Raw genomic sequence first — 23,403 nt, forward strand, 5'->3', positions numbered from 1 at the left:
GAGGCAAATAAACAGTCATGCAGACATGTCTGGACGTGAGTCAGCGGTCAAAGTGAAAAGTTGGCCAGACAGGCTCAGAACGCCGTCCAACTGCCCCTTCCAGAAACTCGGATGAAGCTCCACATAAGTCAAGTAAACCCCTGGGCCCCACACCCAGTGCTCTCCATGCTCCCCTTCCTGGGGAGGGATTGTGAAATGGAATTAGTCAACCATACTGTATGTGTGGTCACAGAAGCACTTCTTTTGATTCGTAATGCCAAGCAACAAAAATGCTGTGACTGTACCACAACACCTGGGAGTCACAATGCTAATAAATTAAATTAATACACACCACCAATATCACTTCGAGATAACAAATTAATTGCACACATACCGGTACATTTGTATAAAATATGACATTGAACTAATTCATCATGATGTGTTTGAGCTAGGGCTGTCAAACGATTAAAAGTTTTAATCGAGTTAATTACAGTTTAAAAATTAATTAATCGTAATTAATCGCAATTCAAACCATCTATAAAATATGCCATATTTTTCTGTAAATTATTGTTGGAATGGAAAGATAAGACACAAAACGGATATATACATTCAACATACAGTACATAAGTACTGTATTTGTTTATTATAACAATAAATCAACAAGATGGCATTAACATTATTAACATTCTCTTAACACAATCCATGGATAGAAAGACTTGTAGTTCTTAAAAGATAAATGTTAGTGCAAGTTATAGAAATTTTATATTAAAACCCCTCTTAATGTTTTCGTTTATTAAAATTTGTAAAAATTTCAATCAAAAAATAAACTAGTAGCTCGCCATTGTTGATGTCAATAATTACACCAAGCTTACTCATTGTGCTGAAGCCCATAAAATCATTTTGGCCCAAGCGCCAGCAGAGGGCGCCAAAAAAACAAGCAACAAGCAGACATTACACTGCTGTCATTTTAATCTGTTTGAGCGGGGCATGTGCGTTAATTGCGTCAAATATTTTAACGTGATTAATTTAAAACATTTAACGTTAACATGATAATTTTGACAGCTCTAGTTTTAGCTATGCTTTTTGTGCACCACTTTTGTCATCGGCTGAGTTAACTTAATCAATAGACAATCAGTTTTAACTGGGAACGATTTCAACTGGCAGGTCTGGCAGTGAATGATCAGTGCCAACCGCCCAATTCAAATGGCAGCCACTTAAATTTAAATTTGCTCGAGTGATTTTTATCAAAATCTTTTCTCTCTGGAGTTTGCTGCTTTTGTCAGTTGCACAGCTTCTGACAACTACTGCTGTGACAAGTGCAATTTTTGTTCCAAAGTCACATTACTACCCACCTCTGTCTACCTGGTGCCGCATGGCACGGGAGAGCCAGGCAAAGTCTTTGTTCCCCCAGCATTTGAAAAGACTGTTAATGATCCTCCCTCTCTAGCCTAATCTCTTCATTTCTTTCTCTTGTCTTTCTTACTATATTGTTTTGTAACTCAATAGACAGTGTCAGTGATCTCCATCACCTCCCCCAGGCCCTCTCTTGCATCGAACAAACCCATCTATTCACTGGGGTCCACTCAGTGCTTAAAGTGTTTAAACGCCAAATGATGTCGTGTTGGGAGCCAAGCACGGGGGTGGGTGGGTGATTATGTGGTCTCAGAGAGGGAGGGGGCGACTGGACACATGATACCCACTGCAAGCCTCCAATCACCAATACGCACATTGTAACAACAGAAAAACTCTTGGCAGTCATTAACCCTGTGTGCTTCATTACATTCTAATTAAGGATTATATCACCCTCATGACACCTCGAGATCTGTATCATTGCAACAATATGTGCTGTGCTGTATATGTCTTAAGATAGCCTGCGGGGTTCTGGTGAAGCTCTCTTTGAGAAACTTCAAAATAAAAAATCTACTAGCCCATTAACACTGCCTAATTTTAGAGAAGCCAACAAGTCTGCAGTTTGTGTTTTAATGACTAGACGTAAAGAGCTCTGCAGCTCCTTTTCAAAATTTATGGACCCTGTAAGGTTCAATGGAGGGTCTTACTAATGAACTAGTTGATTTACACAGAAAAATGAAAAACAGGATTGCATTAAGATTATTTACCTTTAAAAGAGTGCAAAATATATACTTTATTAATTATTATGAGAAACTTTTGTGATAAAAAAAAAAAAATTAATGCTTTGCAATTTGTCAATGTGAACACACAATTTTATATGTAGTTTATAGTTACTTTGTGATACACATTAGGCAAATAAAACCCATCTGTAGAGGATCTGAAGCTGCAGGATGAGATTAGCACAAGAGCACAAATTGTTTCTTCTGTACTGTCATTTGTACTACGGCCACATACAAATAATTTTTAAAGCCCAGACAACTATAAATTTGATAACATGATGGGCACACTCTTCTGAGAGACACTGGCACAAACTGAGTCAGGAGGATATCGATGGAAATAAGTATTTGAGGCCATTTGTTGACAACATAAACTCATTCTTCCTTTGGCCAAGAGTCACCCTCCAACCAAATTTGATGACCGTGCGAAGCAGTAGTTTAGCTGGTCATGCAGATTCTGGTGAATTAAAAGTATGATAATTGGTGAGATGCTTTCATTTTGTAACTTGTGCTTTTATTTTTACATTGAGACTTAGAAACTGCTGGGAATTGTTATGGCGTCCCACCGACAAGGAAAAGCAAACTGTTACTTTCTTTCATTAGTTGTACAAGCCAATTTGAAGCTTATCTGTTGGGGTGGTTGCTAGTTGTTCATGCAGACTAATGCATTACCTTACATGGATTCATCCTTAGCGTTTTAGCTACAATAATCCAGCTTTTTATCGCAACTTATTGGAGACTATTGTTCTAACAGCCATGTTTCTATTTGTACCGTATATGAGACATAGAGTATGTAAGGCAAGGTATTTTCTTTGTATAGCACAATTGACCACCAGGTAATTCTAAGTGATTTACATCTGATTATAGGCAAGGCAAGGCAAATTTATTTGTATAGCACAATTCAACAAAAGGCAATTCAAAGTGCTTTACATCACGTGAAGATCCACGAACACAGATAAAACAATTCGTAAAAATCACATTAAATTAAAAAAAAAAATTTAAACTTAAAGACAATTGAAACAGGAAATAAAATTATACGTAAAAACACTTTAAATCACAAATAGAATTAAAAAAAATAATAATAATTGAAATCAGAAATGGAAATAAAGCAGACAATGAATAAAAAGCAAATGGTTTGAAATTTGAAATATATAGACAGTTATGAATATGCTGATAAACAAAAGCGTTTTTAGCCCTGATTTAAAGGAGCTAACTATTTGAGCACACTTCAGACCTTCAGGTAACTTGTTCCAGAGGTGAGGAGCATAATAACTAAATGCTGCCTCACCCTGCTTGGTTCTTGTTATTGGAGCATACAGGAGACCAGTTCCAGACGACCTTAGGGTCTAGATGCTTCATTGGGATCAAACAAATCAAGCATGTGTTTTGGTCCAAGGCCATTAGGTGTTTTGTGGACGAGCAGAAGTATTTTATAGTTTATCCTTTGACTCAACGGAAGCCAGTGTAACGATTTCAAAACCAGTGTAATGTGGTCCAGTTTCCTTGTATTTGTAAGGACTCTGGCAGCAGCATTCGGTACTAGGTGCGGCCTCCTGACTGATTTTTTTTTTTTTTATCAAGACCTGTAAATATACTGTTGCATTAGTCCAGTCTACTGAAAATGAATGCATGCATGAGTTTTTCGAAGTTTAGTCAGAAGCCCTTTAATTCTGGATATATTTTTTAGGTGGTAATAGGCGGATTAAGTGACAAACTTTAGATGGCTGTCAAATTTTAAGACTGAGTTAAAAAGATTTCTGACTTAATTTGTGCTGTAAGTGACATTGTGCCAAGGTGCGTGTTTATCTTTCACCTTTCCTTTTTTTGGCCCAAAAATGATCACTTCTGTCTTCCCCACATTTAGCTGGAGAAAAATCTGGCACATCCATTCATTGATTTGATGAGTGCATTTACTCAGGGAGACTAAGTGACTATAATCATGCGAGGACACAGAAATGTAGAGTTTTGTGTCATCTGTATAGGTGTGATAGATGTCATACTGTTCCATGATCTGAGCTAGGGGAAGTGTATACTGTAGATGTTGAATAAAAGTGGTCCAAAAATGGACCCTTGATGAACCCCACATGTGAATTTTGTTCGTTCTGACTGATTATAATAAAAAACACACACACAAAAATAGAAACAAAGTAATCCATTTATGTATTCAAAGATTTAATCTGTTTGATCAGTTTCAAGTTTCAACAATGTAAATTAAAGCTGCAAACTATGACAAGTCCTGCATCAAATGAAAACACTGTCATTGTATTTATATAAGTTTGATTTCAAATTGTGTTTAATTTGATTTGTGACAATTGTGACATTATTTTTATCTTAATTAATAATTATCATTGAAGAATAATATTAATTATTATTATTGTTACTTTATAAATAAGTATATAACAGCCACGTCCACTTGAAATCCAACAGGATACTGTGTCTCCTAATGAGTTTGACAGCCAATTCACGGATGTTTATTTCGTACAGACTTTTCAATTACTCTGTCTTGTTTGAGTAAATGAGGTGCGCGGGCAGTCTAGTGTGTTGATTGGAGTCTCGCACGTGTGAAAAAGCGAAAAACTTGTCGCTCTTGAGGATGTGATACCTGCGTGGGTTTTAGCCGACGGCGGCGTGCGCGCGTCAAAGCTTGGGTGAGCGTTTTGGCTGCAGGCGCAGCTGATAGGAGGAGGAGTAGGAGGAGGAATTCGGGGTGTTGCCTTTCTATCCTCCTCTTCTCGCTTCACGGCGAGAGAGAGAGGGAGAGTGGGATCACGGCAGGAGCGCTTGGGTCAGTCAGTAAACGTTGCCGCGACTTCCACGGCCGGACGGAGCGGCAGGTTCGCTTGCGCTCTTTTTCTTGTCTGATACTTTTTGGACATGCTCGAGAGGAACAAAGCGGCGTGAACTGCTGTAGGATGAGCGGCCGCGTGCTGAACGGTAAAATGCTGCAGCTCCCGACTCCGCAGCGCCGGGGGAGGACAATGCACTTTCTGTCAAGGTAATGCACTTTAACCACTGCGTGGATTGCTTGTTTTGATTATTTTTATTCATAATGCTGCGCTGAAAACTTATGCAGTCACCCAATTATGTCAGTGCAAATTAAATGCGAAGAACCTGCCGCTGGAGAAAGAGTCCGCCGGTGCGTAAAATGCGTAAGGGCCGGATTTCATTGATCAAACTCCAGCGCGCTTTCCTTTGTTGAATTACTCTCCTAAATATGTCCAGTAAGAAACACAAGGGAGGTTCATCAACCCTTTCAAGTGACTATCATGGCAGATAATGGCAAATCTTTGTGAAGGCACTCTCAGCATTTAAAGGGGTGGGCGTGACTAATTATTCTCAATAAAACCCACAATCGATTTAAATGCGATATTTGCAACTATGCGCGCTGCACATTGGCTTGCGATTCCATTGTTTTAAGACGAGTGCGACGATGACAAGCGTTTGAGTCAGCAGGCGTGAGTGGGCGTGTTGCTATCGATCCCTGCAAAATCCAACAGTATTCAACTTGAAAGACTGACCTACATCCGAACGACGCCTTCTACCGGCGGCTTGCTGTGCTTCCTCCGCATCATGCCCAGTGCCTACACAGAGCAGGGGAGAATTGGCACTGCAGTGGGCAAACCAAGGAGGCGGTTGGTGACCGAGCAATTTGTAACATTAAAAAAGTAATCTCTCATGTAACGTGAAAAAATTTTTTCAATTGAGGACTGTAATGTTAAATCATTGGCTGCCAGGTCAACCCTCCCAGTCAAAATGGATTGGACGTTCATCGCCGTCTATGGCATTGAAAAATGAGGGGTCACTGTCGACATGTAACATTGTCAAATGTCAATAGCAGTGTAATGTGTTTTTCTTTCTTTTCATATTTTCTCCTGTATTACATTACCATAATTGGTCCACAGTTGATTGCTTTAAAGAGTAATCCTCATCTTTCTTAGTTGGAAATCAAAGTTATAAAAAAGAGTTATGAAAAAGGAAACCAAGAATTGTTCAATATACAGCATATACTGTATATATACCTGTATATATGTGTGTACATACAGTGGGTCAAATAAGTATTTAGCCAACCACTAATTGTGCAAGTTCTCCCACTGGAGAATATTTGAGAGGCCAGTAATTGTCAACATGGGTAAACCACAACCACGAGAGACAGAAAGTGTGTGTGTGTGTGTGGGGGGGGGGGGGGGGGGGGGCAAAACATCACTGTTCTAGAGGAGATCTACATGGAGGAATGGGCCAAAATACCAGCAACAGTGTGTAAAAAGCTTGTGAAGAGTTACAGAAAACGTTTGGCCTCTGTTATTGCCAACAAAGGGTACATAACAAAGTATTGAGATGAACTTTTGGTATTGACCAAATACTTATTTTCCACCATGATTAGCAAATAAATTCTTTAAAAATCAAACAATGTGATTTTCTGTTTTTTTTCACATTCTGTCTCTCATGGTTGAGGTTTACTCATGTTGACAATTACAGGCCTCTCTAATATTTTCAAGTGGGAGAACTTGCACAATTAGTGGTTGACTAAATACTTGTTTGCCCCACTGTATATGTATACAAGAATGCCTGCCCGTCTCATCAGACCATAGGACATGGTTCCAGTAATCCATGTACTTTGTTGACATCTCTTCAGCAAACTGTTTGCGGGCTTTCTTGTGTACCGTCTTCACAAGAGGCTTCCTCCTGGGGTGACAGCCATGCACACCAATTTGATGTAGAGTGCGTCGTATGGTCCGAACTCTAACAGGTTGACCCCCCACCTCTTCAATCTCTGCAGCAATGCTGACAGCACTCCTGTTACGAGTCACATGAAATTTTGGAGGGAAAATGACAAGCAGTACTCAATTTGGACATTTAGGGATGTACGTAGTTTCTACGGAGTGTACTACTTTTGTTGCCAGCGGTTTAGATATCAATAGCAATAATTTGAGTTATTTTGAGGGGAAAATAAATTAACTTTATTATATAAGCTGCATACAGACTACTTTTCATTGTGTCAAAGTGTCATTTTGTCAGTGTTGTCCCATGAAAAGATATACTTAAATATCTGCAGAAATGTGACGGGTGTACTCACTCTAGTGATACACTGTATACAGCCGTATATTTTGTGTATGCTGTTCATCACTTTAAAAGACACACAGACACACAAGGAGATGCTCTGTACTACCCATTAATTGTAGTGTTTGGGGGTGGTCGACTGACCTCCAGCATCCATTAACCCTTTGTGTAATCTCATTGTTATACAGACCCCTTACACTGGGTCAATAGAAACACACGAGGCATACACAAACACTCCGTGACATCCAATTGCACTTTTCAAGTCCCACAGGGGCCCAATTGGGTGTTTGAGTTGGATAAGCGTGCCTGAGTTGGTTACATACACATTTTTAATCAAACATTCAACATTGATTGTGAGCAACCCCTTTCCAAGCAACACAACGATTAGTTGTAGAGAGAACTGATCCAACATCAACTTAGTTCCTGCAGGTCTGCTGCGAGGCCCAACCTCCCGTCTTACAAAATGAAGTGTGAAAAAGCGTCAGTAGTGGACATTGGCGGACATAAATGCTTTGTGACAACTGTTGGGGGGAGATTTTTTTGTTTTGATTTTTTTAACCACAACCGTTAAGTCGTAATCTATCTCTAAACAAAATTTAAGGGGCGGGAGCCACTTGTATTTCCATCTCAGAATCTTTACGCAGTCGGTGCATTGGTGTTCCCGCCCATAGACTGCCGTACAGAACCTGTACCAACCAAATACAGTACCTCAAATATGGGCGTCGCGAATGTCAAGAGGAAACCATTGTGGCTGTCATGGTGAACTTCAAATGAGAGCAAGCGAACAGAACGCTAAGGGTGATGTCAGGCTATGACCGGTTCTTCTTTATAGCTTATAGTTTGCTTGGCGTGTCCCTCCATGCATCCGTGCCTTGATAACCGCAGATTGGAAAGCTGGTGACATCAATACACACAAGTCCCATAAATCATTGTAACGACATTCCATTAAAAATATAGACTGGGAGAGTATATTATGGTCCAGGTGTGTGTCAGAGCTGATGTCATTTATTGTTTGTGTATCTGAGTCACAGGTAAAACAGAAGGTCCCATCATCAGAGACGTTTCACAACTCATTTTCAACAGCTGCTTAATTACAGTTAGAGAGTAGTGATTAAAGATACGTTTTGTTGTTTGACATTGGTACAGTTGTTGCATCGATCTATTTAATTGACAAGCATCACTCTGTCGACTGGGCTAAACTGGGATTCGAGATCACAAACTCGCTTGTGTTATCTGTTGTGCTGATATTGGCTTTCATTGTTGTGAAAACACACTTTGCTGAGTTCGACTGATGAAGCAACGTTATGACAGAGTAGGGCCGAGCACTGTGGAGAGGATAAAGCTATATTTGGCTTTTCCAGAAGCCAATTAATGCTACATGATGAAGAACAATAAAGTCCCAATTGCTTGTCAAATACCGCAAATCAACAAAACCATCTGACTTTTGATGCTTAGCAAGGAACTGAACGAGGTTGCATGTCCTGCCTTAAAGGTCATTAGTGAGAGTGAAACAACAGACGCTTGTAAACTGTGCTTGTAAGACATATGCTCACGCACACCTTTTATTATTCACAGGAGCCCATGTTAACAAACAGCTCATATTTTCATGAGGTGATGCCTCCTGCAGTAAGGTGAATAACATCAAACATCAGGCAACTCAGCACCACACCAGGATCACTTCACATGAAGGGAAAAGGTGCAAGTGTAACTTCAACAACACCTATAAAATTGTCGCAAGATGCCCCGCCCCACCATTCCCAATTTATGTTCTTACACTAAAACCTGTGGTATTTCTGTGATGCTTCAGTGTGTGCATGTGCTTGCATACGCGAGGATTAGGGGGTGGGACCCCAGAATACACAAACAGGAATGTGAAGTGTGTGTTTTAAGCAGCCCCACAGCGAGGAATGCTCAAACATCTTTAAGTGGCATGAGCATTATGTGTCTCTTATGGGTGACAGCAGGTGACGGGTGCATACCCCTGATGGGAGTGCCCATGAGGCATATCGGTCACCTCTCCACATGTGTACATACACTATGTAGTATAGACACACACACTAACACAAGAGCATGAGAACAATGGTGTCATATGAATGAAGGGTTTTTAGAGATGCGAGCTGTCTTTCAGACAATTGTTTGGTTTTGAGTTGTGAGACTTGAGATACGAGTACTGTATGGTGAACGTAAATCAACAGTAACAACAATTATGTTTAAGAGTGAACAGTTTTGGAGGTACATCACGCGCTGTAGCTTTGCCTTAATATTTATGCGGCTAGCTGAGGAGCTGAGACATATGTATGTACAGTATACCCATATTAAATACAGGTGATCAGAGTGCATACAGCAGTATGAGCCACACAACTGTTTATTTTGAAGCAGAAAATGTGATGAAAACTGTAGAATTATCTTTACATTCCAGTTAAATCAACATTCTGTGTGCTTTCATCAAGCACAACATTATATGGAGTTGTTTTTGTTTGGCAGTTTGTCCGCTCCTATCAACCTACCTAGGCCTTCAAACATTTTTAAAATTTGTTTTTGCTCAGGATTTGTAGTTGACCTTTGCTAGGTGCTTAGTAGTGCTATGGTCAGCTCTGTCTTACGTTTGTACAGCTTCAGCCGATCAAACAATCGCGTACGATTGAGGCATTTGTGCTGATTTGCTTTATTCTTTCCCTTTCATTCCATCTGCCACATAAAAGTTGACAAAACACATAATGCTTGAATACCAAGCATTCATTCCTGAGCTGTTCCTAGACATGCATTGTCATCATAATAACATACAGTAGATGGACCAAAGTGTGAATGCTATGTTAACTAAATTTGAATTTTGACTAGTCAACAGCCAAGAGTCTTCCCAACCAGGCAGCACATGTACATATGTTTGCTTGACCTTGCACTTGACGGCATTGTGTTGATTAAACCGTTTGTTGGTACCCCAACATGGTCTACAGCTGCTTCAAGTTATCATTAACTTGGAAGAAACATGCTACGTAGATTCAAAAGCTGTACCTCCCTCTCGTTCACGTCCTCCTTTTCCTTCCCTTTCGCTAAGCCCAGCGCTCGCCGTCTTTCAAACCAAAACATCCCTCTGTCGTTAATTCACACAGCCGTTAAGTCAGCTGACATTACTGGAGGGAGACCATGGGTAATTCTACCCCAGCACCCAACCCCTGGATCCAACCCTGGGCCTCTGAGTGCCGGGGTTTCCCTTTGTTGACCTCCTCCCCAAATCTTTAAACTAAAGTTGAAGTTAGAACCCCAGACGGAATTACTTAAAAAGGTGATTTGAAAAAACATTCCACCTTGTCTCGTGAGTGCTGTGCCTCTTCTGCTTCTGCTTTCAAGCTAGATTTTGGGAAGAAAACTGTAGATATTCGAATGTTGGCCATCAAAGGCTCCTCGGCCATGATAGATCTCTCCAGAACCCAGAAAGTTTCTTACGGTCTTTTGCAAAATCATACACTCTTTGACCTATTTTGTCACACTCTCTACTTTAAATTTCAGGGCACTTTTTGAAAAAGATAATCTCCAGATTTCTCATTCACCAATTAATGCCTTAATTTATGCAGAAGAGGTTTAGAGACATTGCAGTATTAAATCTCCAAGCCGTTGATCATCCGTCTGAGGCTTCTCGCTTTAAAATTTTGACCTTACATGAGCAGGAAGTCGCTTCAAAATGGAATTTATTGCAACTCCTACCTTCCATATTGGGGTTTCCAGTAGGTCTGGTTGACCCAGTAGGTGTCAGCTTGATCACTAGTCTTGCTGTTTTTAGTTCCGATAATAGTTCTTTAATGATGCTCCGGCCTGCAGTGTTTTTGGTCCTGCTTCATTTCATGAGATTAAAGTAGTTCAGAGTTAAATCAACTCTTGGCTGCAACATGTTGGACAAACTTCATTTAGGACCATCTTGATGAGAGATTTAGGTTGCCATCTCCCCTCCATATGACAGAATTAAAGCCAAAAAGGCTTATGTTAAATTATGACCATCATTCAAAATAGCTGTTTCAAAATATGTGAACTTTCTGCTAATTATAGTTCATTACATATTTCGGTAAAATGTTTACCCACATTCACAGGCAAAATCCAAATATCAAAATTCTAACGATTCATTCAAATGCCTATTCGTATATTACATGTGTGCGTGTTTGTGTGAAATAATGTTGAAGCCTAATCCCCTTCAGGCATTAGTGTCTGGGTCATCCGCATCAAAGGCACAACAGGATATTTCCTCTTTGTTGGCCACTTATGGAAGTGACTTCTTATTTCCCTCGAGGTTTCCCTCACAAGCACAAAAGGACCACCTTGTGCTGAGGCCACTGTCCTGCTCCTATTCCTTGCCAGATGGAATTAGCAGTAATTAAACTCATTAACTCCAGCCAGTGCCCTAATGCCCAGTAATGCCCAAATACTGTATGTGTGTGTGCATGAGTTGGGTCATTTTAACCACAGTGTTTCAATCTCCACGCACATGCGCAAACTGCAGCTAATGTAATGCTGACAGGGAAATTCACTTCTCAGTTTAGTGAATACCCAAAGGCTGCAGTTTTAATTGTCCTGTGATTTACTGCAATCATTCAACAATACAGCTCATCGGAGAATGTGGAGCAGTGTAACAAATTAAAACCTATTTTAATGAGTGATTTGTGCACAAAAGTGCCCCTAACAGCCGCTCAGCAATGTTCCATTGTTTAAATGAAATTTATTAGCAATGTCTGCACAGCAGAAAGATATGCCAGTGTTGCTCTAGGGATAAATGACCTATGTTTCTAGAAAGCAGTTAAATTGTTTTAAACCATACAGAGTTCTGATGAGAACCACACCATATATACTCTGACCCATTATGTCATCGCTACAACTGCAGGGTGGGTTCTGTACGGCCCTATGTGGTGCTGCACGGAAGGATACCAGATTGCAGAGAAACATGAAAAAAGAGAGCCATGTTCATATTAACATACTCACATATACATTGGAACCTTGAAATACGAGTAACTCAACCTAAAAGATGCGAGACATCATCTGTCCGGTTTTCCACTTTGATTTGTGAGCAAAAATGTGTGGTAAAAGTGCTGTCTGGAGGGAGTAAACTCAACTCATTTCACAGAGCAGCAGATTGGTGCGTTGAAAACCAAACTTTTAAGAAAAGAATTCAGTTAAGGGAAAAAAAAAACTACAAGGGGTGATTTGCCAGGGAGTCTTAAAAACATTAATGTGACCCACAGAACATGAATACAAAATATGTGCATATATTGATAGAGCATCTATTTTGTAGTGTTTTATATTGTGCTATATTTAAACGGACTCAAATATGAGCCTGACAGGACAGCGTGCCACTCCTTAATTCAAGTGACACACTGATCAGTGTATCTGTTTCCTGGCGATAGCAGCTGAAGTGGTCCAAGAACTCACGTTGTTCGCCATCTGTGTATGCCAGCTGTACGTACAGACCCCTCTTGGCATTAAACAGGTAAATGGAAAAACTGAATTTCTATATTATTATTATGCTCTTTTTATTTCAATAAGCAGATTATTGCAGCAGCATCTCTTGAGGTGAATGACTACAGCAGCCAGCCCGCATGCCCCTCCTTCTGTCTTTCCACACAACTGGTCGGTGCCAATCTGGCAGTGCCCTTTTTTTCCATTTGATTGAAAATGCATCAGCACAACCAAGAAGGCTTCTGATATAGCCATTTTGGGTCAGGCCATGTGACACTGTGGATTTTATTAGGAGTGGAACTTTCCTGTCCAATGTAGACGTGTACACAGTCTTTCCACGTATTCGTACAGCCAGTTTGGAAGGGACTGCATTAACTGTATGAAGGGACAACCTTTTAAAAGATCACCAGCAGATATAAAATAACAACCCTTTGTAGGTACTTGAGGTCTGTTACTACAGTGGTATGAAAAAGTATCTGAACATTTTGGAATTTCTCACATTTCTGCATTAAAATCACCATTAAATGTGGTCTGACCTTTGTCAAAATCACACAGATGTAAAAACAGCCCTGCCTTAACTAAAACCACCCAAGCATTTATAGGTTTTCACATTTTGATAAGGATAGCACGCAAACAATGACGGGGGTGGGGGGTGGGGGGGGGGGGTGCAAGTAAGTGAACCCTCTGCCTAACGAGACTTAAAGAGCAATCAAAACCAATTTTTACCAAACGATGAGTGGTTTAAAGCTGCCCTGCCCACTATAAAAAAAAAAAAAAACACACCTGATAAGAATTGTCTTGTTGAGAAGCATTGTCTGATGCGCATCATGGCTCGGTTTAAAGAGCTGTCTGAAGACCTGCGATCAAGGGTTGTTGATCTGTATGTTAAGGCAAGGTAGGCAAAGTTGATGTGGACCAAGATGCGAGCCGGAAACAGATGGAGTGTGAAGTGATATTTATTGTACAAGGGCAAGGTGTTGAGCGGCTGGTGGGTTGAATGGTCAATGGCTGTGGCTGTGGCGGTTGGCTGTGATGGGTGGATGTCCTGATGGCAATAAACAGAATTAGTTAAGAGTTCCAAGACAAGAGTTACAAACTACAGGCTTAGTTGGCCGATGTACCAATGGTGACTGGCAGAATCATCTGGCACCTGCTTGCTGCCCGGGCCGCTCCTTATAAGCAGTGTTGATCAATGATGAACTGCAGGTGCACTCCCAGGTGAGCCAGGTTAAAACATCAAAACAGGAAGTGTCATAACAATAAAAGCCAGCAGACGGGAGTGTGGGCAATGACCACCACACTGTATAAAGCTGGGAAAGGATACAAACCCATCTCTAAAGTCTGGATGTTCATCAATCAACAGTCAGAGAAGTTGTCTACAAATGGAGAGCGTTTGGTACTGTTGCTTCTCTCCCAAGGAGTGGCCGTCCACCAAAGATGATGCCAAGAGTTCAGCGCTGAATACTCAGAGGTAGAAAAAGAACCCTAGAGTGTCTGCTAAAGACTTACAGAAATCACTGGCACAGTCCAATATTTCTGCACACATAAACTATATGTAAAACTATGGCCAATCATAGTGTTCATGGGAGGACTCTACGGAGGAAGCCACTGCTCTCTTAAAAAAAAAAAACATTGTTGCTCGTTTAATTTTCGCAAAGTGGCACTTGAACACACAACAGAAGTTTTGGCAAAATATTTTGTGGACTGATGAAACCAAAGTTGAATTGTTTGGGAGTAACACACAACGTCATGTGTGAAGGAAAAATAGAACAGGTCACCAACGTCAACATCTCATCCCCACCGTGAAGCATGGTGGAGGGAGCATCATGATTTGGGGCTGTTTTGCTGCCTCAGAGCCTGGACAACTTGCTATCATTAATGGAAGAATGAATTTTAAAAATTATCAGGATGTTTTGCAGGAAAACTTGAGGCTGTTCGTCTGACACTTGAAGCTAAAAAGAGGAAGGATGCTGCAGGAAGACAATAATCCAAAACACAGAGTAAATCAACCTCAGAATGGTTTCAGGAGAACAAAATACATGTTCTGGAATGGCCACGTCAAAGTCCAGACTTGAACCCCATTGAGATGCTGTGGCATGACCTAAAGACAGCGATTCATGCCAGACATCCCAGGACTCTGACTGAACTACAGCAATTTTGTAGAAAAGAATGGGCCAAGATTAGTCCTGATCGATGAGCCAGACTGATCTGCAGCTACTGGAAGCGTATGGTTGAAGTTATTGCTGCCAAGGGGGGTGGGCACAAAATATTAAATGTGATGGTTCACTTACTTTTTTCCGCTTTCTGTCATTGTTTGCATACTATCCTCATTAAAATCTAAAACAAAAACTATAAATGTTTGCGTGGTTTTAGTAAAAGCAGACACTGTTTTTTTTTTTCATCTATGTGATTTTGACAAAGATCAGCTCACATTTGATGGTGATTTTATGAAGAAATGTGAGAAATTCCATAAGGTTCAGATACTTTTTCCATACCACTGTAAGTAAGGAATATTCTGTAAATGATGCAAAAACAACATTGGATTTTTTTTTTTTTAATCGCCAAACCAACACAACACAGCGTAGTGCGACAACAACAAAAGATAATACATATCCTAATGTACTCACTCATTGATCTATACAGAACTGCTTATCAACTGTTACCAGGCGTTAGTGTGTTATAGATGGGACAACTCCAACTTCCAGCCAGAACTATTAAGCCACAAATCAATGCAGGCTCAGTAGTTTTGTCTTGGCACTGTTTCACCGCACTTTATTTCAATACATCTTTCCATTTCAGAGCACTGAGGAAGATGAGCAAATACAGCTCTTTCACTGTCAGCCACAAAAAACGCATACTGCGTACCGCGATAAGCAATTAGCCTAACGACTTGCATAGTGGATGAACAAACAGGCTTTTTAAAGAAAGCAGACCATTTAGCGAAGCAGATAGTTAACCATTGTGAATCTGTGAGGCGCAGTCGTGGTGAGTGTTTGTATCCTGTGTGCAGAAATGAACACCTGTTGACTATCAATCTGTAAAATTGAAAAAGTGCAAAATAATTGCCAGTTGTAATTTTGACCAGCACAGCTGAAATCGAATTTTCGAAGGGAAACAAATAACAAATATGCTTAAAACAGCGACATTGTCATAATCATGCTTTAGCCAAAAATATAATTTACTGTAAAATATTATTTAGATTAGCAGCAAATGCACATTTATCTGTTAGGATATGATTCCAATCCAACATAACAAGCTAATGTTGCTACCAAGAGACGTAGGTTTAAATCCTTTGGCAGACTATAAGGCCATTTGGGAATATTTGGCAACCTTGTTAATGGCTGTGGTTGACACTTTTATTTGTTGTCATATGGTTTCATGCATGCAGTGTCATTAATCAGATCTTTGTATTGCTTTGGGAAGGGAGTTTTCTTTAAATACTTATCCATTGATATTCCTATGTGGTATTAATGGACAAAGTTAATATGAGGTTTGCTCCTATTAAAGGGGGCTGGGGTGTAATAATCCTAAAAAGATGGGAAGGTTCTTTTTGTGTTCAGGAGCTCTTCTTATTTTCCTTCTTCTTTCTGTGGTTGTGTTTTTAAAAGAAAAATCCTCTATTTTTTGAAGCACACTTGTGTTTCAGGCGTTCTTTTATCTGACTGCAGAGTTGACCGAAGTTTGTGAAGCTGTCTCTGCACGTTTACTGTTATGGATTGATATCACCTCTTGGCTGGGAAATGAAATTCCTTTTCAGTATGTCACAAAAGTCCGGTCATGGGAAGCTTAAGATTTTTATCTTCCAAGGATTTTGTCAAATTTCTTTGAATCTTTTTAAACTTTTTTTTTTTTTTAATCACACGGCATGCTTGATTTAAAAACAAGACAATAAAAAGATTTGACAAAAAAATCACATGGCAAAGAAGAGTTGAGTATAGAAGATGGACTCAAATTCATATGTGCGGATCATTGCTAAAGGCATTTTTCCTATAGTTCAGTTCTATTTCGCATCTGATGACTTTTTCACATTTTAGTTCACTTTATTGTCTCAACCATGAAAGTATGGTGTGTTTATGTTGTATTGTCACAGCCTTATTGTGTATCCCGTCTTTTTGTCCATGTACTCTAGCTAAGCAGAGGAAGAGGAATTTACCAACTATCATGTAAATAGTAGTGTATTGGTTTAGTCACTATTTGCCCATCCATCTTATCCTATTGGTGTCTGCGTTGTTTAACTTTGTTTTGACTTTGTCTTGAGTGACACAAACCAGTTCAGTAAGCGTTTGTCTGTTTGCGCTGAATGAAAATGTATTGCTTCATGCATCTGTTGCTGGTGTTGCAGCGATGATCCACAGCTGCACATCCTTCATGGAGGTTTATCCTCCAGCAGAGAGGGTGTCGAATGAGGAAAGAATGACATATTCATGTGTTGAGTAAGACTGACTCTCAGGGAAGTTCAACACTGATGGGCTTTAAAACAGTAATGCTGTATAAAAGTCCCACAGTTGGGACATTTGTTGGAAAAACACTACAGTACATGAGAAGGAACAACTTTAGTTCCGCAACTTAAACTGGAACCAAATGTTCCATCCCTCAACAAACTACAAAAATCCAAAATCAAGTTTAATGTTACTTGGACTCCAGAATGCGTAACTCCATACAAGATTGTGTGTCGAATAATGTGACTGCATTATGTTGGCAAAATAGAATCATATAGGTATGGGACAAGTTTTTAAGATGTGGAATTCTGTGTACTTTTTTTGTGTCAAAGATATTCACTGGCTAGACAGGACAGGGTTTGCCCCTCTACCCCCCAATAGCTGTCATCAAGCCCCCGAGGCTGTGGTGTGACCCATACAGGCACCCAACCGGAAGGCCTTGTTTCTCCATCCTCCACTATATTACAGTATAGCTTTGACCTTATTAGTGCACCCCCACTCTTTACTGTAAGAGCAGCCTAATGTAATGACCCAAAAGAGGGCACATCCTCACCCCTGACTTCTGAAACATGACCCATTTCATGTAGTCTAGCATTTCTTGACATTACACCACACAACACTGTTTTACTCATCTTCATTTTTGCATTGAACCTTCAAGAACCAGTTAATTTAGTTGAGATAAATCCCATTCAATCTGGCAACTGCCTGATGTCAAATCTTTGACAGAAGTTGGTCAGGCGAGGAAGCAAACAATCCCTCAGATCTAGTGCCTGTAATTGAGGCTGAAATTGAATGTTCACCGCCCATATTGTACATTATATGTTCTTTAGTGCTATTTTTATGCACTTACGTTTATGTTGACTTTGTCTGAATGTGTCTTTATTGACAAAAACATGAAAGCTGGATGCTGAAAGATATGTAGTAGAGCAGTCAGCCACAAATTCTATAAATTTTTCATCTAAGACAGAGTGGAAGAAAAGTGAGTTGGTTTCTTTTGTATCTGAGCTTGTGGCACTTTGGTAATTCATTCCAATGGACTGCTTAAACAAATATGAATTTGCTAAGCAACGATTAAACTTAATTTGTCGCCTGCAAAATCAATGACCCTCAGCGCAACAAATAACCAATGGGTTTGAGTGATTTCAAATAGTTGGTATATAGTAAGTGTCAGAACATGCTAAATGGAATTTTCCAAGAATTCCAAATGGATCAAGTGAGGGTGAAACTTTGACATTCCCACCCTGCATAACAGGGAAACCTCGTTGTTCACTGAGGTAAGGGACCAAGCCTCAACACGAACGGCAAAAACGTGTGAGTAAAGATTGCACCTCAGATAGACTACATTCAATTCCTATATTAATCTGATATTGCCTTGGTGTCAGACTACTACGGGATTCAGTATTAGTATTCTTATTACTGTCAAGCAGGCAGGCTATCAGCCGCGAGCCAGCACAGCTACTCCTCCACTAAAACTGTCTCTAGATTTTTGGCTTGCATTTTAGGCAGGGCAGAAAGAGGATAACAATAAGTAGACAAGTTGTGTAAAGTTGAGGTCAGTTTTTCAGAAGAGTTACAGTTTACAGGAACACAAATGGTCATTCATGAACCATTTTGGTTGCCTGTAGAATGACGAGCATATTTCTTTCAATGTAGCGTAAATATAACGTGTCGCCATGATGATTTACTGACATCCAAACGTCAATATTGTGTGTGAATCATTGTGTCTTCTAGTTGGGATGAGAGCAGCTCCATTAGCAGTGGCCTGAGTGACGGCTCCGACAACCTGAGTTCTGAGGAGTTCATCACAAGCCCCACGCTCAACTCACTTCCTTCCACCCCCATTGGTTCCCGCAGAAACTCGGCCATTGTGGTAAGTACCACATCCTGGCACGACAAAGTAAATTTTCTACCACAGTGTTAGTATTAAAGTGTTAATCCCCGAAGGTGCCGATTAATGCTTTATATACGTACTTGGAATGCGCATGTACTAGACACACTTTTAACAGAGGCAGTAACACACCTTGCAGCACTCAGAGACAAAGTCCTCCTAAGAGGCAGTTTACATGGCGACTCTGCGATACAGAGATGCAATAACTGAGTAGCGGAATGGCCTCGCGTGTATATGGTGTCGGCGAAGACAGAAGGTGAAGTTCTGAAGGAAACAGAAGGAAGGAAATTCTGAATCCTGCCTCCAAAGTGGAAGAATTCGATTGCGGGGAATTGAGGGGGGCTTGCTCCACATGCATATCTAAGGCTACCGCGGCACGTGACCGCACCGATAACGTCAGCACTTATACACGTCACATAGAGCGTGCGCAGCGGTGCTACTAAACATTGAAAACAGCAAATATGACGGAATGTCGGCTTTAATTTACTGTTTTAATAATATTTTGAAATTAAATATGTTGAATGTTTCCATTTTTGTGCCTTTTTGAACAAAAGAAAAATGCCATTGCTTCGAGTGGGCGGGCATATTTTTTCCGGGTTGAGGAGCTTGGTGAGGTCAAAGTGCATCATTCGCTGTCACCTTGTAAATCTGCAATGCCCCCTAGGGCTTGGCATGAATACTACATCGTTTTCATGCGGAATTGCGACATTGTTCGAATGGAGACGGGCCCATATAAATGCAAATTTGAAATTCTCGAAGAGTCACCATGTAAACGGCCCCTAAGTCAGGGGTCGGGAACTTCTTGGGCTGAGAGAGCAATGAACACCACATATTTTCAAATGTAATTCTGTGAGAGCCTTACAATATGTTTAAAACTAAAAATACAAGTAATATGTGCATTTTATGTAATTTCAACACTTTTAAAGTACAATGAGTCTCTGAATTCTTTTTAATAACTTATATAAATCATAATTATTTAATTACTAAATTAATTAATTAATTAATTGATATACTGTAAATTAATAAATAATAATTAAATAATATTAAAATCGTTATTTTAATATATTGTTGTGTCCACAGATAGATTCACTCTATGTTTAAAATGTTTCATTTTATTTCATTGTGTTTGTGGAAAATATACACACAAGTTTGAGCCTGAAAAGACTGTTGTACGTACAGTTTTAAACCAGCTGGGGCAGCGTTCGCTTCTTGGCGTGCATGGGCAATAAATGATCGCATTTTAGAGCGTATAAGAAATGAGCCGTCTTTGCAGCAATGCGAGACATGTTGTAAACTACTATTTTTTTTCTTGTTTCATGTGAGAAAAATAGTATAATTTGACTGTGTATATTAGCGGATTGCTTTATTTTAGGATAATTGCGATGTCTACTGTGTCTTAATATAGTTCAGAAATATGTTAATCGTTACGTATGTTTATGTATGACTGCAGATGTGTTCGTAATAGCGAGAGGACAACAAGTGAATGCTAGTTGTGTTTAAAATGCTGAAGTTAAATGTTTTGTCACAAAAACTTGTATTTGTTTATTAATATAATTATTAGGGCTGTCAAAATCGTAGCGTTAACGGTGGTAATTATTTTTTTTAATTAATCACGGTAAAATATTTGACGCAATTAACGCACATGCCCCGCTCAAACAGATTAAAATGACAGCATAGTGTCATGGCCACTTGTTACTTGTGTTTTTTGGTGTTTTGTCGCCCTCTGCTGGCGCTTGGGTGCGACGGATTTTATGGGTTTCAGCACCCATGAGCATTGTGTAATTATTGACATCAACAACAGCGAGCTACTAGTTGATTTTTTTCATCTAAAATTTTACAAATTTTATTAAAACGAAAACATTAAGAGGGGTTTTAATATAAAATTTCTATAACTTACTAACATTTATCTTTTAAGAACAACAAGTCTTTCTATCCATGGATCTCTTTAACAGAATGTTAATGTTAATGCCATCTTGTTGATTTATTGTTATAATAAACAAATACAGTACTTATGTACAGTATGTTGAATGTATATATCCGTCTTGTGTCTTATCTTTCCATTCCAACAATAATTTACAGAAAAATATGGGATATTTTAGAGGTGGTTTGAATTGCGATTAATTACGATTAATTAATTTTTAAGCTGTGATTAGCTCGATTAAAATTTTTATTTGTTTGACAGCCCTAATAATTACATAAGAATTCACATTTAAGAGCAAATAAGAAATGAGCCGTCTGTGTGCAGCAATGCGAGACGGACGTTGTTTTTTTTTTTTTTTTTTCTTGTTTAAGCTGTACAAGAAAAATGAAAATAAAACAAAATTAAATGTGTGTCAACAGACTGAAGAATTTAATCTCTGTCTGCACCACACTACAGATGCATAGCTATTATTTCAACCGACTGCCACATGCATCATCAGACTTTTCAGACATTCTCCACTGCCGCACCTGTCCTGAATGTCGCGTGATCACTGGCTTGCCAATGGCAAAAATGTCAGCACCCCTTACTGGTTGCTCTTTTAAGGCTCCCCCGTGGCCCTTACGTCGCATGGTTTTCCCCGAGGTCCTAGCGCCCTTCCAATTACATAACGAAACTTTTTTTTTTTTTTTTTTTAATAATTGAAGATTTGTCTGCGAGCCAAATGCAACCGTCAAAAGAGCCATATCTGGCTCGCGAGCCATAGGTTCCCGACCCCTGCACTAAGTATTCAACTGTGATAATGTGTAACACTAGAGTCTTGAGGGGGGTTGAACGATGATTTATGTAATTCCTAACACAATTATATAAAATGATGTTAGCACTGATGACATCCTGGGAGATGCATTAGTCCAATTCAGCCTGTGATTTAATGCACTGCATTCTTTAGTAACATTGCCGGAGGGTTAGCAGATGGCAACAACACCCTTCAGCTATGTTAATAGTATTATTTTCATGGCCATTTTATCAATGTTTCAGCAGCATAGTTTTATCCTATTAAGACAAGTAATACAGCATTTCTTAGTTTTGATTGGCATGGTGAAAGTGTGTCAATGTACATCATATATCAGTTTATCAAAATTTCATCAATAATTTTGTTTATAATGTTCACGAATTGTTATATTTCTAATATTTGGTGCCCTAATTGTAATAAGTAATTCTTCATGTGATGCACAAGTTGCACACAAACCACAGAGCAGCCAGCACTGCATGCCCGCAATGGGACTTCAATCATCTCTTTAACTGTAAGCTACAGCCATTGCGTGATGTAGGTTACACCTCCACAGTGCAGTTATTGTGGGATTTTAGAGGGAGCTAGAGTGAAGCACAAGAGAATGGAAATTGGTGTAACCATGGCAACCGTACTGCAGGGATGCTGAGAGAGCAGCTCTTTGTCTTGGACTATACGTGAAGGACGGGTGTCGAACTCACACACGTTTACGGGGCCATCTGCAGTCCGGCATCGAGGCCAGAAGAGCCTGCAGGGCGTCTCCCAACATGCCATGTTGCTGGAGTCATGGAAGCCATTAACCGCTATGGCCCTAGTACCATGGCAACCAAGCATCATGTCATCATGTGCCCCATATTATTCAGTATAGACACAATTACCTGTATAACATCTGACACTTCTCCTTTATGATCCCCCTTTGTTGTGTTGAATTTTATTTCTAATCTCAAACTGAATCCATTACACACGTAGAATTTTTCATGCTCAATAGGCTATAAGAGGACAAGGGCAAAACTGGAGAAAGTGGGACAAAGGGAAGGGGAGAATATGTAAGTGCAAATTATTATTTTATTTTGCGTAATAACAATCATTTAAAAAAAAAAAAAAAAGGAGTGCAACTGCTTCATTTGTCATAGCAGACATACAGTACATGCAGACACACAAAGAAATAGTGTTGAAGGTTGAGGGTGAACATGAGCTCTCATTAGGACCTGCACATATGTATCATTGTATTTGCTATTTTGTTTTAAAAAACACTCATTTCAATCTTGATAAACTATCTCATCGTATATTCATTGCCACTAGACTTGTTAAACCAGCCGTTTGTCTTGTTCGTTGTAAGTGACACCTGCAGCCTGAGGCTGTTTTCAACAAGGTTATCAGTGATGAATGAAACAGTTGTATTGTGACTGTGGCTATGCCTGACTTGGTGGTATGGCAATATCAATTTTTTTTTAGCATTTTTTTTTCTGACAGTGGATATGAGAAGCCTACACAAACAGTTCAAACGCTACATTTCTATGACAAAAAGGGGCAGAAAGAGAGGGAAAGCAAAAAATTGACAGCTTTCCCATTGTTTGGTGTTGACTAAAATTTGTCATAGTTGTATATGTTGAACCTTCGGGCCATAATTCCAATACATTGGTCTGGCACGAACAAAACAATGCACATCATTAAATGAGCATACATACAGTACATACATACATCAAGCAAGTCAAGGTAGAGGTAGTATTAACAGTAGTTGCAAAAAGCAATCAGTTTTTGCACAA

The 23,403-nt window shown here is 39.6% G+C and overlaps 1 protein-coding gene across 3 annotated transcripts in view; it reads left to right on the forward strand.

Annotated features, from left to right (window-relative positions):
* LOC130932140 (neuron navigator 1-like) overlaps nt 1-23,403 on the forward strand; it is a 118,632-nt gene that overhangs the window by 65,498 nt on the left and 29,731 nt on the right. For all 3 annotated transcript variants that reach the window (XM_057861567.1, XM_057861575.1, XM_057861584.1), the window contains exon 9: nt 18,773-18,911. In XM_057861567.1, the coding sequence (XP_057717550.1) occupies nt 18,773-18,911 (139 nt within the window). The remainder of the gene's footprint in view (nt 1-18,772; nt 18,912-23,403) is intronic.

This window comes from Corythoichthys intestinalis, chromosome 2 (genome assembly GCF_030265065.1).
Source record: "Corythoichthys intestinalis isolate RoL2023-P3 chromosome 2, ASM3026506v1, whole genome shotgun sequence".
NCBI classification, from domain to species: domain Eukaryota; kingdom Metazoa; phylum Chordata; class Actinopteri; order Syngnathiformes; family Syngnathidae; genus Corythoichthys; species Corythoichthys intestinalis.